At 40.2% G+C, this 19,415-nt stretch overlaps 1 protein-coding gene across 3 annotated transcripts in view; it reads right to left on the reverse strand.

Annotated features, from left to right (window-relative positions):
* Positions 1-19,415, reverse strand: part of LOC126178231 (uncharacterized) — a 401,103-nt gene that overhangs the window by 111,426 nt on the left and 270,262 nt on the right. For all 3 annotated transcript variants that reach the window (XM_049924516.1, XM_049924517.1, XM_049924515.1), the window contains 4 exons: positions 17,533-17,766; positions 14,142-14,282; positions 3,345-3,471; positions 1,921-2,063 (listed from right to left, as the gene is read on the reverse strand). In XM_049924516.1, the coding sequence (XP_049780473.1) occupies positions 1,921-2,063; positions 3,345-3,471; positions 14,142-14,282; positions 17,533-17,766 (645 nt within the window). The remainder of the gene's footprint in view (positions 1-1,920; positions 2,064-3,344; positions 3,472-14,141; positions 14,283-17,532; positions 17,767-19,415) is intronic.

The raw sequence follows: 19,415 nt of genomic DNA on the forward strand, positions 1-19,415 counted from the left end.
GTATCAACTCATCTCCCCTTTCCTTTCCTTTCTGGCTGAATGCTAAGGACCAAATTTTTGTCATACATGAGATATAAACTGGTTAATTTTAGGTAAAAATCAAACAATGGAAAATCCAGGATAGACTGTAACAATATCATGAAAAGTGTGGTTTCAACTGCCAGAGACTGCACTCATGTGTGTGGGAGTTGTGTTTGCATAATTTTAGGTAAGCATCATTACAGTTTACTAATCTGTCATAATGAACAATTACAACACGCCATGCAGTAGGTGAAAGAATCTGAGTAAGGACAAAGTGTGATTAGTAGATGGAAAGACTACCATAAATCTTGTTCACAATTCAATTGTAGTAAGACCATCATATAACTTGTTTCCATCTCTGACTTCTGCTTCTCCCTACATACTGAATAGTACTATTTCTTCTTTTCTAGTACGGTCATATGTTTAGAAATACAATTCAAATATGAAACAATACATTCAATGGGAGTGAAAGTTCACCTCTACACTAATCTTTCTTGTGAATATAGAAGTGCATCTTGAGTGAAAGTGAAAATCAGATTAAATGATCTAGTGAGATAGACTTTCAACAGATATTTTGGAGTATATTAATCATAAGCGAGTACAGTTCCGGAAAATCAAAATACTTTAAATATTGCCAGTGATGAACCACCAATCTGTATTCTGAAATTCTAAAAACATGGTCACTTTTATATATGAAAAATAGGCAACAATCAACTAAAATTCATTCAATGAGTGGAGAATTCCTCAAATATGGCTTCCACTATCTAGTTGCCACAATAACAAACAATGCACAAATTCTTCCTCTGTCTCCATCAAATTTTTCTTCGTTCAGTGAACATTAGACACGTTTTGAAAAATATAATACAAAAACAGAGACAATTAGCAGGAATAAAGAATATCTAGTGCAGATATGGATTAGAAGCATGTATTAATAAACCTAAAACTATTTTCTCCAATAGGCTATTTCCTACAACAGCTGACAATGTTAAGCACAAAAAGAAAAATAGCTCACTGTACAACTGGTTGATTTACTTTAAGAGGTAACAATAAACAAAAGTGAACATAATTTATATTTAAAATTGTGCCTTGACCAAATGCTGCTATTTCTACTACTTAACTGAAGTCAATTAGCAAATACAAAAAAGAAAACAGGGAGATACAAATTGTACAACAAATCATTCAGCATTCCTCTGGGAGATGTTTCTAAATACTATGGAAAAAGTTAAAACAACTGTCACTGAGACAGACAGGGGGGAAAAAACCAGTAATAAAACATACATACAAATGCCAAAACTATTAAATGTGCTATAATTATTTTTCAAAATACAGGTATAATCTACAGGTTTTGCTTCAGTTAGGTCCTTAATTTTCCCATTTAATAAACTTTAAAAAGTGAAAATCATACTACATTACTCACTCCAATTTAGATATCTTCTTCTCCTCATACACTAAGCGATAGCTAATAAGAAGAGATCAGTGATGGAGGAAATCAGTGTAAACATATCTTTCACATATTTCAGTTCTTCCTGTCTAAAGACTGAGACATAAAAAGCCACAGATATCCTAACATACAACACAGAATCTAATAACAAATAAACCAATTAACAATCACATCAGACATTAACAGACTCAGAAAGAAAAGACACTTATTTGAAAAGGAGGGGACGGCATTGGTGGTTTGGAGGTGGGAGGGGGGGGGGGGGGGAGGAAGGCTGGAGAGCCAACAGTGGAGTAGGGGGCGAGAGAGATAGATGGAGGGAGGGAGGGAGGGGAGAGAGAGAGAGAGAGAGAGAGAGAGAGAGAGAGAGAGAGAGAGAGAGAGAGAGAGTTAAAAAGCTATGGTAAAGTTATGTACAGTGAAGAAACACCAGAAACTTATTTTAACTATTCAAAGTTTACCTTGAAAGTGGTTCTCCCATGCTATTCCAGAAACGTGAAGGCGGTGTGCGACCAACATTTTTTAGCTGGCTCATCAGAGTGCTGGTAGGAAAACCTGGTCGAGCACCATCTTCCACATTGAGGCGCTGTGTCAAACTACGAACCTGCACAGACGTTTACTCTCTTATGACGGAGACTGTTTGAAAAAGGAAATTTCAGGATGCATATGGCAACAAAATACCAGGAAAAGCCAGACAATTGTCTTACTCTGTGATACCATTTTATATCATACAAAAAGAGGGTAGTGTTTAGAGTAACATGAAGCATTTTGTTCAGTATTCTACTACTACACTATAAACCAAGATGTTTACATTAATGCAATAGATACAAAGTGACTGTTGTCCTCCTTGGTTTCATATCAACAGACTTTTGACATCCACTGGTAGACAAAAGCCCCCTCTCCAGACTTCTCATCGCATTATGGTCTTTAGTTACAAATATCCATGTTTCACTTGTTGCAAGTTTCCTGTCATATACTCACCTTTCGTTATGGTGTTTTCCAAGTCTTTTCCAATCTAAATGGTCCCTTGGACTATCTCATGACCCATCTGTCATGTATCTCAAAATTAATTTAATTCTTATTACAGTCATCACTACATCTTAAATTCCAAACTGTTCCTCAGTCGATTTGTTTTCTACCGATTTTGTATAGTTTTCACAACACAAGTTCATGCAATATCAATATTTTTTTAACTAACAAAAATAGCATATCACGTAGATGTGGTCTAAATTGACCAAGAAGCACACACGTGAGTGTGAGCTGCATTTGCACGAATGTGTGTGTTTATGTTTTCTACTTCTGAAGAAGGCTTTCTGGCTGAAAGCGTATGAGTTTAGTAGTCTTTTTGTTGTGCTTCTCTGCCATTCAACATTTCTGCTATATGGTGAGCAGCATCTATCCTTTTCATAATACTGTCATTATTCCATTCTGGATTATTCCATTGTCTGATCAAGTAAATTTTGTTTCAAGAAACTATATACAAACAACTTTTAGTACAAAGTAACAAAAACTTAAAGCAACGATGTCAGTAAAATGTGAATTTTACTCAGATGTGAAGTTTGTGAAACTCAGTCACATTATCTGCAAACAATTCCTAACTTATAAGGTAGTCACAGGAAGCCCTCGAAAAAAGGTCTGTTAATAACGTAGAATTATTTGTGGTTAAGAATTTGTTTCATAAAAGGAAGAATATTAAAGTGGGCACCAAAAGCTATTTTTCGGACTAATGCACCAAGACCATGAATGCAAATGTATAAGAGAAAAAGAAGTTAAGTTCCTGTTTAAGGAAAATCACAGTGTACAAAAAAACTAACCACAAATAAATAGTTACATAGCTGTGTCTCTTACATTATGCACCTTCCTCTCTCTTTCCTGTTTAACTTACCCTTGACAATAGAGTTGAGAATAAGGATTCAGCAGTAAGAATTTCAAAGCCATCATCATCGTCATCATCTTCTGCAGAACTGAGGCTATCATTACGTTCTAGTGTACTTCTATTTGGCCTGGAGCTCCTAAAATTGGTAAGAATTGTATACATTATATTTATTTAATATTTTACCTCTGCAATAATTTTTCATTTGTATACTGAATATTTATAAAAAAAAAGAAGAAGAATTATTTAAACAATGGTTTTATGGGAACCGAGCAAAATATAATTATTTAACAACATGACACAGACACTTGAAATGTGAGATATGAAACAATATTATTGAGGAGAAAAGCTGACAGATATCATGCTGTATGGACAGATGGACCTGTGTCTACAACATATAATCTGTTTAGAATTGTACAATAAAATTAGACATTCTAGTCTCAAATCGCAGCAAAACTCAAGTGTAACCTGGAATTAATATATGACTAAAATTATCAACAGTAACACAAATTTACAACAGATTTTCAGGATTAAACATATTAGAAATTATGTACATTGTTACTATTAATGATTTTTCTTGCAGCACTAAATATAAATTTAAATAAGTAACAAGATATGAAAAAAAGGTTGCATTCACATGGGATGCAGTTTTCTGTAATGTATCTACACACATAATTTGATTCAGTATGTCTTAGGACTTAATTTGTTTAGTTAAGCTCTATATACACACACAGACAGAACTTTCAGAAATAACAAAGCTTGAATCAATCTAAATAAAACTGGCAACAGTATGGAAAGGAATAGATGCTGCAATGCTACGAATGGATCCCCCTATTCCAAGAATAGCTATTACAAGGGAGTAATAATGATTTTTACTAGTTACAGTGAGACAAAAACCTGCATTCTGAAAAAATTGAAGACAGCACTGGCTCCCTTAGCAAAGAAATTGTTTCCAGGCTACAAACCGGCATTAGCACACTTTATCAGGGACTTCAAGAGCATTAAGTATGAATAACTAAATAAATTTATTACCTCAAAAATAAAATTTATAAAGTTACAAATAAGGATATCCCCTGCTGATATTGCTTGAGATTTACGGAATATTTGTTAACGGATATTATAGGAAGGTGATTTTATACATTAGATCTTTGATCTTGGTGAGAGGGTGGGTTAGAAAGAAATGCCCTGCCAACAACAACTACCTCTGACAAGAAAACGTCATCAAGTTGACTTGTTCCATATGAAAATTTGGGCCATAATTCTGACAGTATGCAGTTATGACTTGAACATACAGCTTTTAAACTTCCACACGCACCAGTTGTTCGTCACGCATTCTGCACCGCTGCAGCGGTGTAAAGCCCAAGTGTGAAGTACTGTACAGCGGAGTGACAATTTGAGCCATCCTATATGTTGAAGGCGGGGGGAAGAGGACACTCCTGCTCAACGTGTTTTGAAATCTTGTTTGAGAATACACATTGTTCAACACAAAAAATAGTAAGAAATATGAGCATGTAAATATGTCAACCTCATGCACACATACATTCAATACTATTTTAATAATATTCTCGTTCTGATAGTCTGCGGCTATATATAACTCAAAATTAAAATGGGTAAGCCTAAGCAACTGAAGAATTATTATGAAATGTACTTAATGATTTTTCCATTTAAAATTTAATCATGCCAATAACAATTAAGAACAATGAATCTCCTGCAAATTTACTTCACTTTAACAGTGCCAGCTTTAAATTCCAAAGAAAATATTGCACAACAGTGATGTCAATCATTATATAGCACTACACTAATCCTTCAATGACACACTAATTTGTTCCGCTGCATTTGTGAATCACAACAAAAAAATGTTCAAAGCATAGAAATCTCTGGCACCAGCTATAGTTTAGAAACAGTGCATTTTGATGCAATGTACAACAATGTTATCAAAGCTCTTAGTCACTCCACTGTATGGTACTTCACAATTGGGTGTTAGGCAGCTGCAGTGGAACAGAGCACATGACAAACAGCTGCTCCACAGAAAAATTTAAGAGCTGTACTTTCAGAAGATCATAATTGCATACAATCAAATGGCCAAACTTTTCATGCACGATTGAGTGCTGGAGCTGATATCTTGTGTGTGTGCGCTTTTTTCTCTTTAAAACATGAGGTCAAGTTGGTGACACTTCTTTGCGAGAATAAGAGCTATTAAGAGCTCCATTGCTGTAGTCACAACTTTATACAGCTGTATGACCATTAACAGAATTTTGGAAGCATTTGCAATAGACACAGCAGTGGAGAAAGGTAGAAATATTGTAAATTAAAATTGTACAGCAGTCACAAGTCACATGTAACATCTTCTTTACTTATACATGTTTCACTAGATCAATCCAAGGACCTTCAGAAGTATGGAAATACCTGCATAATGTATTATACCACCATATTAATAAGATAAATTCACAGATTCATCTTATAATGTGTTCACTTACATTATGTAGCTGAGAGCAACACATCACAAATATCGGCTGTGTGCAGTGCCACCATCGTAAATAAAATGGAGTAATTTGGCTGTGTACAGTTAATATCTTGTCGTCTTGCCACTTAATCTTAGAAAGTGTTGTGACTCGCCGATCATTCAAAGTGCCGCCGCGCAATTACGCGCGTCCTCTACGTGCGGCGCTGTCTGCCAGCCATGCAGCAGCTGCGCCACCTAAGCGGCCAGCCAAGCAGTGGCCGCTAGACTGGGACTCAGTGCTCATTCGAATGCTAATGTGTACACGTCTTACTTGTCAACTTACTCTGTGACTTATATGCGTTGTGTCATTCCGAAATATACGTGTTAAACTTAACGTTATAACAATTGGCGACGAGGTAGTGGATTTTTCCTTTTCACCGTTGCCTCACAGGGTTCCATGGCTACTGTCGAGCAACTATTGCAAAATCTCCTTGAACAGCAAACGCTTCTAACAGCGGCGATTTACGATTTCATCGTGGTGTCAAATGCGGGCCATTTCTCGTCGTTGGCTATACCTCCTTTTCCTCCTTACGACAAGATGGTGGAAGACTAGTCTGATTATGAAAAACGTCTCGGCAGCACTTCTTGGCATTTCATGTCACGGACGAACAACCATTTAAGTCTCTGTTCATCTCCTGGATTTCACCTCAAATGTATCGGTTGTTGTCGCAATTGGCTCCTTTGAAGGATCCTGCGTCTTTGCCCTTTGCTGAAATGTGCTCACTTCTGTGATAGCCTCTCGTGTTGCTTTTTATCGTTGTCAAAAACAGCCACATCAATCCTATTGCGCTTGGGCTGCTGAACTTCACGGCCTCAGTCGAAAGTGTCAATTTGCTATTGACGTTCATAAAGAATCCTATGCTGATTCCACGGTACGGGATGCTATTATCCGGTCAGCGCCCGACAAAGAAGTTCGGCAACGTGCTCGTCAGTTGGCGAATCCGACTCTAGATGAAGTTCTCTCCATCGCGCAGTCCTTTGAAATTTCTCGTGCCGCTGGAGCGCAAATAGAGGTGTGGGGTGACGTCGGGGAAATACAACCTCTGCGCCCTGTTGACAACGCGTGCGGCATGTCCCCGCCAGCCGACGTGGCCGCAGTACGCTCCCACACGCAGCCTCGGTCTAACCGTAAACAAACCTCTAAGAAACTGCAGCAAAACCCCTGGCAACTTCCTTCATGTCCGCGGTGTTTTACCAGGGTGTATACAGGGACAAGGAAAAAAAATTCCCGGATTTCTCCCGGATATCCCGTTTAAAAAATATGCTTTTTCCCGGGCGACCTACTGTCACTTAGCACAGAAAAAGTTCCCTCGGAACTTATCAATCCTTTGAATGGTTAACATTTTATATAATCGCGTAGAACTTCCCAGAAAAAAAAAAGAAAAGCCGGAGCAGAGAATTTTTGGAAAGACCTTTGATTTGCAGCAACATATACGCTGCATATTTTCGTATAAATTCGAATTGCACCAAACACAGCTTGTTAGTTTCCAGAGCGTTGCAACCGAGGTTGTGATGTCCTTTTGTAAGCGAGTCATATCTCAAGCCACGAGATCTCGCCAGCCGATGACAGCAGCTATTCAGAGCATAGGACACGTGTTATAGTCAGCCACTAGCAAGATTACTGGTTACATAGCGCGAACACACAAGAGGAAAAGTTAACGGTTTACATTAATGTACACAGTACCGTATATCTACAAGAAAAGCTAAGCTTTCACGTGTAATATTGGTCTTTTTTTGGTGTGATATACATCACACAAATGTGCCAGTAAATTTAAAATTGTGACATAAATGCCTCGGCTCGAAATTCTTGAAGTGGCTGGTCCTCAAACTGTTCAGTTTCGAACGCTCTGTGATTTAGATATCCATCCCACTTTCACACACGTAACATAATTCATCTTGCGTAAAAAGAAATTTACTTTGAAAGTAACGCTTTTCTAACCACCGTTCGCAATACTGTTAGTTATAGGTTCGATTTACCAGTTGCCAGAGAGCGCCAAAAACGAATTATTGTGCGTGTGCAACTGCAGTGGTGTAGGAAACCCGCATGTTCGTGTGTATAAAGCACTAAGAGAGCTTACACTACACCATAAAAGAAACAGGGCATCAGAGAATACTCCAAAAGGCATCAAAATTTCGTGAATCATACTAAAATGCATAATTCGGCTTGAAGTGCACATTGGTTTTTTCCAGATTCACAATGAAGTAGGTCCCATCTGATATTAAGCTTTTCAGTGTGGTTTTTGGGATGTAAATTTTCTTGGAGTACCAGTACTCTACGATCTCATGTTTGGTTCTTTATTATGGCATAATGCCATACATGGCAGAAGATGATAATGTGCACTTGAAATTCACCGAACAGTTGGAAGTACCCAAAATTGTTAAATGAAACACTTCGTTTCAAATAAAATGATTGCCTCAGCGGAATTTCTTTAGCAAACTTGCAAAAATAACTTCATTCTTCTGCAAGGCGATTAATGCTTGACTGCTACTAACTTGGAAAGAAAATAAAATCAGAAACTGAAATTAATAATATATTTTTGCCCTCTGTAATTATGTGAATGCATTTTAATTCACTTGATAGCTCCCGGCCACAGAAATCGGTTTTGTTTTCATTTGACGTGGGAGCTGTACACGAAGAGAAGCAGCGAAATCACTTAACGTAAACACGGGTCACGTGGAGGTTAACCCCCTCCCCACTACAACTCATACAACTCTGTGCAAGCGTGAAACTGGCAGCTAGGGCGCACGAAAAAAAATTTTTCTCATTTGCATCTGGCTGCTTGCTGCTACTACCGATGCAGCAAACAGCCAAACTTCAAGAAGCGGGAAGCGAGAGAAGGTACTGCTTATACGCGAGTCAAATGCGCATGCGCAACAGACCACTGGCAACTGGTCAAACGAACCTAATGTGAACAGTTGTGACGTCATGCTCATAGCAAGCAGTTTATTGTTACGAAGAATTACAGTCTGCGCCCTACGGCCTTTAACATATTTTTGCTATCTGTAGACGCTTGTGCGTGCATGGTGTTTTGTTGTCGTAAAATGCACATTTCCTTTGCCACTACAGTTTTATTTTTTTCCCTCTCATTTATATTTTATTGCTGCAGTATCATTCTTCAGTAGCAGGATACAATAACATTCTTTGCTAGAGAATCATTTCTGCAGTCAAAACTACAAAAATGTAACTGAAAGCTAAAACAATGAAAAATTCCCGGAATTCAGAAAAATTCCCGGCTTTTTCCCGGTTTTCTCCCGGATGAAAAAATTCCCGGGTTTTTCCCGGAATTCCCGGTTGTCCCGGGTCGTATACACCCTGTTTACCAAACATTCACGCAAGGATTGTCCCCAACGTTGGGCTGTGTGTGCAATTGCAAAAAGAAAGGTCATGTGTCTTCCGTTTGCAAATCCGACCGAATACATGATGTTCATGAACATGACGCTGATTCTGATTCTGTGTTGTCTGTCAATTAAACTTCTTCCCTTTCAGGGAAGTTATTCCTCACCGTCCAAATCCTTGGTCGAGATGTTCGCATGCAAGTGGATACCGGTTCTGCTGCCACTATAATTAATTCTCAGACGTATCTTCAGTTGGGTTCTCCACTCCTGTCACCTATCACTTGGCAATTACGGACGTACAATAAACAGAAGATTTCTCTCTTGGCACAGTTTAATGCTGAGGTATCTTACAAATCCGTTGTTCGCACTGTTCCCATATTTGTGGTCGACCATAGTAATGCGGAGAATCTTTTTGGTTTCGATGCCTTTCGCGTTTTTGGGTTCTCCATAGATGACTCTATCAATATTGTCTCTGATGCTATTCCTTATGCTCAACTGGATTCCTTGTCGACGACATTTTCGTCCCTTTTTTCTCCTGGGCCATGCAAACGACTTTGAAGCTCATATCACACTCAAACCCACTGCTCGGCCTAAGTTTTTTCGGGCTCGGCCCATTCCTGTGGCCCTTCGTGATCGGGTAAAATGGGAGTTGGATCGCCTCACTACTTCTGGAGTCTTGCTTCCTGTCACTTCCAGTGAGTGGTCCTCTCCTGTCATTGTCGTTGCTAAGCCAAATGGTGATATTCGTCTCTGTGGCGATTTCAAAGCCACTGTAAATGCTCAATGCCTCATCGACACTTACCCTATGTCCTGTTCTGAAGAACTGTTCACTAAACTTGCTGGAGGCCAGTATTTTTCTAAAATTGACCTGTCAGAAGCTTATCATCAACTTCCTCTCGACGCTGCTTCCCGGCAGTTTCTGGTCCTTAACACGCCTTTCAGCCTCTATCAATACCAACGCTTGCCAATCGGGGTTGCAAGCGCCCCTGCTCTTTTTCAGCGATTCTTGAAACAATTATTGCTCCCTGTCCGAGGGTGTATCAATTACATGGACGACATTGTTGTCACTGGCTCCACCACTGAAGAACATCTTCAAAATCTCCGCACACTTTTTCATGTCTTACAGACTGCCGGTCTTAAGTGTAATCTTCAGAAATCACAATTTTTTCAGGCATCTATCACGTACTTGGGGTTCCAACTCTCTCAGGATGGTATTCGTCTGCTTCAACAAACTGTCGCTGCGATCGATGCCCTTCCTTGCCTTACATCTGTTAAGGGACTGCAGGCCTTCTTGGGGAAAATAGCATACTATCACAAGTTTTTACCGTCTGCGGCTTTGGTGGCTCAGCCGTTGTATCACCTGCTGCATAAAAACGTGCCTTTTCACTGGTCCGCGTCATGTGAAGCGGCTTTCCAGAAATTGAAGACTATGCTGAAACAGGCCCCGTGCCTGGCTACTTATCGACCTTGGCAACATCTCGTTCTTGCCAAAGACGCCTCTCAATACGGGGTCGGTGCAGTCCTTGCGCACCGTTTTTCTGACGGTTCGAAACAACCCATTGCTTATGCCTCCAAAACGCTCACGGATGCCCAACAAAAGTATTCTCAAATTGAGAAAGAAGCTTTGGCCATCATTTATGCTCTTCATAAGTTTGGTGTTTTTCTCTATGGCTCAACATTTCATCTTGTTACGGATCACAAACCACTTGTTTCCTTGTTTCATCCATCAACGTCACTTCCCGATAAGGCTGCACACCGCCTCCAGCGTTGGGCTCTTTACTTGTCTCGTTTCAATTATGAGATTCATTTCCGGCCAACGGCTCAACATGCAAATGCTGATGCTCTGTCTCGCCTTCCCATGGGTCCTGATCAAGCATTCGATAGGGACGAACTTCTGTGTTTCCGCCTGGATGTTGCCGAGCAGCGGGTTGTGGACAGGTTCCCCATCACTGGGGACAGGCTGGCGGCGGCTACGGGTTCTGACCCTACCCTCTCCCGGGTTTTACGCTGTATCCAGAAGGGTTGGCCAGATCGCCCGTCCACTAAGACTTCTGATCTGTTGCGGAACTACTACACTTTGCGCTACCGCCTCACGGCTAGGGGTGGTGTTATCCTCCTCTCCACTGACAATGCTTCGCCGCGTGTTGTGGTACCTGTGTCTTTGCGTGCTTCGGCCTTGCGCCTCCTTCACCAAGGACACTGGGGTGTGTCTCGCACAAAATCTCTCGTGCGCCGTCATGTGTACTGGCCTGGCATCGACTCTGAAATAGCTCACATGGTCGCTGCCTGCGGCCCTTGTGCGTCACAGGCCGCTGCCCCCGAAGTCATCTTTGTCACCGTGTCCTTCACCTGAGAAGCCCTGGGAGCGCATTCATGCTGACTTTGCGGGACCCTTTTTAGGTACTTATTGGCTCCTTGTAATTGATGTGTACTCTAACTTTCCTTTCATTGTCCGTTGCACGTCACCTACCACCACGACAACCACCAGTGCTCTCGCCCGCATTTTTTCTTTGGAAGGCCTCCCCCCTACTCTTGTTACTGATAATGGTCCGCAATTTTCCTCTTCCGAATTTGCGGATTTTTGTGCTCGTCACGGCGTTATGCATGTCACGGCCCCGCCGTTCCATCCACAATCCAACGGTGAGGCTGAACGACTGTTCCACACATTTAAGGCTCAGATGCGGAAACTTCTGACTTCTTCTGCTGCTGATGATGCGCTTCTCCAGTTTCTGGCGTCTTATCGTTTCACCCCCATGGGCGACCACAGCCCGGCTGAGCTCTTACATGGCCGACAGCCCCGCACGCTACTTCATCTTCTGCAGCCTTCCACCTACCGGTCGCGGGTGCCTTCACTTGGCCGATTCACCACCGACGACTTGGTCTGGGTACGGGAATATGGCAGGCGGCCAAAATGGAGCCCGGGCCGCATCTTAAGACACCGTGGCAGACGCCTGTATGAAATCAACACGGACACGGGTGTTGCAGTGCGTCATTCGGACCAGCTTTGGCCTCGTGTGCCAGCAACGCCTGTTCCGAATGCCGCTACACCACCTTTGGCTCTACCTGACGCTCGGGATCTTGGCATCTCTCAATACTCACAATGCAGCCCTCTCACCGTCATCGCGATGCCAGCACAAGAACGGACGCCACCAGGAGACGTGCCCATGCAGGAACTGGAGGACCATCCTCAGTCAGAGCAAATCTACTCGCCTCCTCCTCCAACGGAAGCCAATCCATCGCCCATGTCTCCTGTCATATCAACTGGACTTGCCGCAATGGGCAGATTGGTGCATGGGGCCCCAACAGATTCGACCACTACGTCTCCTGTCATCTCGACCCGTTATCATCGGAGACACTTCCGTCCGTACAGGAAGCCTCCTCCTCGAGACTTTACGGCGAGTCAAACAACGCCTATGGACGTTAGCTATCTCCAGGACACCTCCATCAAGATCAGTCCAACAATTTCAAAGGGGGGAAAAGTGTTGTGACTCGCCGATCATTCAAAGTGCCGCCGCGCAATTACGCGCGTCCTCTACGTGCGGTGCTGTCTGCCAGCCATGCAGCAGCTGCGCCACCTAAGCAGCCAGCCGAGCAGCGGCCGCTAGACTGGAACTCAGTGCTCATTTGAATGCTAACGTGTACACATGTCTTACTTGTCAATTTACTCTGTGACTTATATGTGTTGTGTCGTCCCGAAATATATGAGTTAAACTTGACGTTATAACAGAAAGTACCTGATTAGAGAGTTTATGTCAACTGTACGCAACCAACTTACTTACTCCTTATTGCTTATGACGGCGGCACTATACAAAGCCTGATATTTATAACTTGAGACCCTTGGCAACATAATGTAAGTTATCACATTGTAAGTTGAATCTATGGATTTACCTCATTACATGGTGGTGTAACACACTGTACAGGTATTTCCATACTTCTGAAGATGCTTGTGTTGGTCGAGTGAAATATGTAAAAATAAAGAGAAAGCTTTGTGTGACTAGTGGTTGCTCTACGATTTTAGTTTCTAATGGTCACTGTTCCCCTGCACGCAAATGCCTGCACTCACCAGAAAGATTATAGTTTTACATCTAGTTGAGATTTGAGACATTAGAGATAGGTTGATAAAGACAGATAAGGGAAATGGCCCTAATCTTGTTCAGGCAATATTCAGCATTTTAATAGACCCTGCAACATTGAATTTGTGGTGGTAGGACAAGAAACTAAACCCTCTGCTCTCAAACACGGGTCCCGAGTTTTAACTGCCATGCCAGATTGCTTCGTAAAAAAGAAGTCAGAGCAATCACAATTTAAACATTAACAGAAAATACCTACAGAGCCATTCAATACAGAGTATTGGTGAAGATTGAATGTATGAGTCAACACGTGAACAGTAAACATCAAACAGGCTTCATAGAGAATGAAATACAGGAATGGCCAGAAAAGTACAACAAACTCATAGACTAAAACAGAATATTATCATCAAGACACTGATCACTATAGCTATAAGATAAGGCACAAAAAGCAGGTGTCAAACTTTAAGGGTTCTATGCTGCCAATGGACATGAAATTTAAAAAGTTTCTAGAAACAGATTAGGCAAAAGATGGTACAAGAAGAAATAAGAAAAATAAAGATCTGTGAGGATTGGTAGGCAAGACTGTAAACATGTTGCACAAGAGATGACTAAAGTTCTGAGGACACCCCACATGAATTAATGATGATGTATTGGCGAAGGACAACCCTCCAAATATGATAACTCTGTCTAGTTTATGGTGAGCTCTGTCTACTTACTGTTAAAGTGTAGAATGACAAAAAAGGCAGTGTTTGTATACTTTTACATGGAGACCTACAGTAACCTGGTAGTCAAGACAAAAAACTAAAAATTATAATGGTACCAATGTTAAAAAAAGCTATTATTTTGGTGACATGGCCTGGACCTACTCCCAAATATAAGCATGCATAAACTGGGTATTACCTAAGTCTGTGCATGTGGAATGCGCCTTTCTCTTCTTCAGGTGTTTCAGGTTCCTTATCTCGACTCAGTGAGCTATGACGTTGGAGTGTGGCAAATGGGCTATTAAACCCTTCATCCTCACTAGCATCACTGAGCAGCCCGCTAAAAAGTAAATGACACGTTAGCTATTAGTATAGACATTTTCTTTAGTAGGCTAACTATAATACAAGAATTTTATATTGATGATGATGACAATTACTATTATTATTATTACTGATTATTTTATCAAACTGTTCACATTACCTTAGTTTTTTTTTTTTAGTTTTTTTTTTTTTTTTTTTTTTTTTTTTTTTTAATATACCATGCTAACTATAAGGTGGTGAACTTCACCTAGGCTACTATGTAGTGGAACTGCAAATCACAGACATTCTTACAATCTGCATCAACTGAATCAATAATGATATGCAAACATTATGGTTCCTAATTTAATACACATCATGACTACAAAGCAACACACAAATAATTATCAAACTAAGAGAAACAATTGCACAAATTATATTTGTATAGCATTCAAACACTTATAGCCTGCCCTCCAGTCACACATATTCATTCTTAACTAAACAATTAAAATCAGGCAGTCAAATGATTAAGTGTTTTTTTTTTTTTCCCCCACCATTCATGTGAGCTCTGTTCAGAAAACAACTGAACTTTAAATTCTACAGATTATTGGTCCCTGTCCCCTTTAAAGTACAAAGTACTCCCCCATCTGCACACCTTTTCCTGCAGTGATTCCATTTTGCAAAGCAGTCAAGACACCAAACGTGGTTAGGAAGCTGGTAATGTGCAAGGTGGTGCTGTCAACTGCATACAACTAACTATCTCCATTGCCACATAATTCAAAATGTTCAATTATTTTCTGAACAGATCTCGTAAACATATCTCTCAGTTCTGCACATATTTGCAACCCATACACCTTACATACTGGAAGTCTTTAGCAAACTTCAATAAAGCACACCATAAATCTGTACTCACTGAAAATTTGGTATATTTTCTAATTTGTCCCATATAACTCTTATCACATAAATGATCAAATAAATGATAAACTACGTAGTGTACTGCTAACTGGTATCCCTCAGGTGACTACAATAATGAAGAACACCCACAGCCAGCAAATTACCTGAGGTACACCATTACTGCGCTCTCCCTTTTTTCCCCTGGAAATTCCACCTTTGGAACATGGTGTTCACAATATTATGCTAACACTCTAGACATGCTGTTCTTGAAACTATCATGCTTAACAAATGAGGTCTGTTGATGTAAAAGTTTTCTGAGTATTGTACCAAGTCATAACGTAAGAAAACTACACTGGAAAAAATCAAAGTTTCAGCCACAATTACCATGAAAGGAACGTTGGTTTCTCCATTATAGATTTTTACATTAAGATGCAGTACAACACTCAGAAAATTTTGACATCAACTGACTCTGGCCACAGAAGCCTACACAGTTATAAATATAAAATGTGTTTATCACATTATGTACGGCATTTTCTATTTTACCTTTAAGGCAAGCAGTAATCTATTATTCCTACAACCATGACAATTGTTAGGCATTCAGAACAGACAAAATGTCTACTCATCAGTTATTCAACTTGAATGAAACAGAACACCTCCATTTTGAATCAATTCCGCTGTCTGTATTTCTGATGAAATAAAGTAATTTGCCTGTACTATTCCTATACACATCCAGTCTCTCATACAGTTTAAGATTGATTATCAGATGTTTACCTTGCTGAAGCACCAAGGAATAATATCTTTGCTTAGTGGAGTAAAATTCTGAAGTCTTCTCCTCATGGTGCAAGAGGTAAGGAAAGCAGGTCAGTAAGCAACAGCTGGGAGGAATGCCAAGGAAGAACCATTGACATTTCATGTAATACAGCTGCAAGACAGAGTAATTTTCTACAAACCACAAGAAATGGGTTCCCAAGGCACCAATGCAGCAAAGTGGAGTAAGAAGGCTTTTTAAGTTGGATTCAAAAAGAACTTTTCGGCAGACTGACTCCACAGAATACATCTGCCACTACTCCTGAAAGGTGAAGTTAAGGCACCTCTCAGTTGCCACTAGGGCCCTCTGATCGGACAAGAAAAGCAGTCTAGGTGATGACACTGCCACCTCACAGCAGAAGAGCATAGCAGCTAGTCTTGAATAAATATCACTCCTGTTCTGGTGAGAGAGCTACTCAATTCACAAGTATCTAGCTTGGACCTTGGACATTCCTGAGAGTAGCATGACTACACACATTTTGTGATGTGCTGGTAGTGCCTCTCCAGCATACCATCTATGGTACAATCAGGTGCGCAGTGGTCACACACTTTCTGGAGCCACTAGCAGCCCTGACCAGAGCGAGCAACACCACTCGCCTGCGCAACATGGCCACTGGCCCCATGACATCACTGGGTGCCACTGGCCCCATGACGACACTGGGTGCTAATGACATGGTTCTGCCACTACTGTGGGATGAGACTGCGCAGCTTGAGTGGTGTCATGCATACTCGGAGTGTCGCACACCACTGCTACCAAACAGCTAGAAGCGGCTTGAGAATTAAGACAAGTGTGTATCTTTGAGCAATAAATGTTTACTGTGTTAATGATGTTTCACTAGTGTCTCTGAGCATCTGACAGGCCATCATACATTAAAGTCACTGCTTATCCATGTCCGGGGATGGGGAACCAGCTAGATCCTGACCTCAACAACCCACTGTCAACACCTAACATAGCATCCTTCACCTCAGTGCACTCTTCATATATTCTTTTTCTGTATTTCACTGTTCTCCAAGATCTTACTTCTAACCATATACAATATAGATGTCTTTATTTTAACAAAAGCTTTAAACAAAAGTTGTTGGTGAAATACAGAATACACTGAAAATGACATTTTGAATTTTTAGAAAGATATTTGAATAATTAAAAAATGAAAATAAATTTAAAAAATTAAATTTATATGCAAAAAAGGCATATCTCCTCAAAAAAACTGTATATAGAGAGTACTGAAGGATATTAAATTAGGAACAGTCCAAGAACTTCTGTAAAATAACATGCTGCACCTAACAGAATTATCAAGCATCAGGATTCAGATAAACTTTATGGTAGCAGTTATTTTCAATATATGAGCAACATTAACTCAACAAAGAGAGCTAATTTCTTCAGCTACCAGCTATTACTTAACAACAACACAGTAGATCCATTCACAGCTCCTAAACTTTCCAAATAGGCACTGTAGACATGATTCAATGATAGACAATAGAATTTCTGCACAAGGCAAAAACGATTTTGTCATTGATAACTAAGAAAAGACCACAATGTAAACCAGCATGAACAAGACAAAGGATCTGAATCCATAAAATCCCTCCTATACCTCATTCTGCGGTGTCTACCAAATCGACTTGTCTTCCGTTGTCTAGGTTTGGTGTTGTTTTCATCTGAAATAGATGGCTCCAAGCTACCAGCCCTTGGTGTAACATATCCTCCACCTTCTACTGCTATAGGAATGATGTATTCACGTGGAGATTTCCTGATAGGTTCTGGCCCAACTGATACAGTACTGTCCGTATCTGAATCTTGAGTGCTCTGACGAGATAGGCTCCCAGATCTAGGAAAGAGGAAAGTAAAACAAAATTCAATAACACCATCCATGCCCTCTTGAAAGTTTACACATGTGCTTAAACCATATTAATACCTAAGTCTTACTTAACTCCAATACATGTGCACTCAAATTATCATTTTTTTAGTCAAACAAAAATAAACTGTATATTAAAATACTCAAACAAATCAAAATGTTCTTTCACATTCTGAGTGTTAAGCCATTTGCTCCCTACATATCACAGAGTCCTGGACATTTCTTTACATTCTTACTGTTCTATACCTTATAGGCGCAGGGGCATAAGTCTAATTTCTCCAGTTTCAACTTACGGCCATATCTGTAACACTCGGACACTGCCTCATTTGTGGACAAAGCGTGTTGGTCCTGCTTGACCTCTTGGTTGATTTAGGCAGTTTTAAAGTAACAGGTACCATTTTAATGCTGCATATATCAGCATGGGTTTAAGCAGGACTGACATCCTTCTTCCAAGTGTCTGGTAATTACAAATTCACTCATAATATAAAATTGCTGCCAGCAGATATAAGCCTCTTTATCTTCCAGGTATGGCACTGCTTTCTCATAATTATAAAACTATACACATATCTGTGATTGTTTCAGCAGAAAATTTCTTCTTTACTATAGTCATAGAATTAAATGCATCAACTAAAAGTTTGTTCCAATCTATGCCGTTCAGAGGAGTTGGTGCTTGGGAGGGTTAGGGGGGGATCCAAATGACATGGGTACTGCAGCAGCTGATGAAATCATTGGTAAAGGGAGATTGATGCCCCCTCAGTTACAAGATCACTGGAACCTAAGCACAAGTTTATACTGGGGAAGAACAGGGAACGAAATCATCCATGTTCTTTTTAAAGGAATTATCATGGTATTATTTTAAGCAACCATGCAAAACTAAAATATGACTGGCCATGTGGAGATACAAATCCAGGTCCTCCCAAATGCAAGTCCAGTATCTTAACCACTATGTCACCTCACTAAGACACATGGCGTGACATATTTGTTCATATAACAGAGTCTGTAAAAGGCTTTAAAAAGTAATCAGTTGCACTAAAGTAACTTGTTATAGTAGATGTGACACACACAAATATCAAGTTACATGTGAGAGACTTCATGACAAGAAAAGGGTCACATATGTTAAAATGTAGATACTGTTGGTAGTCTCTGTGCTTGATAAGGACAGACGTTTTTATGAAATCACCAGGCAGGAATGATGTCAAGATGGACCAGGTGAAGCAGATTTTAGTATAGGTTCCTCAAAGTATTCAGTCAACCGCCCGCTTGTACTATACAATATGATAGTCCTTTCTTATGCCACTTGTGTTCTTCTACCCTCTTCCATAGGTCCCTTACAGACAATTCAGATACAAATCCCATCCCATTTATTCACTCAGCACATCATATTGCAGTCCTGTCACAATTATTTCACAGATTAAATCAAAGGAAGGATGTAAGTATGAAAACTAAGTAGCCATATACCTCATGAACTGCCATTGACTAACTGTGACTATCCATAACCACTTGATTACAGAATAAGCCCCACACCAATTATCTAAACAAGTGCTTCAATACTTGATATTCCCTAAAGTCAACTAACCTTCTGAACTGCACAGGTGGCATCTATACCTCCAGCACATTCCTCA

This window comes from Schistocerca cancellata, chromosome 1, assembly GCF_023864275.1.
Source record: "Schistocerca cancellata isolate TAMUIC-IGC-003103 chromosome 1, iqSchCanc2.1, whole genome shotgun sequence".
NCBI classification, from domain to species: Eukaryota; Metazoa; Arthropoda; class Insecta; order Orthoptera; family Acrididae; genus Schistocerca; species Schistocerca cancellata.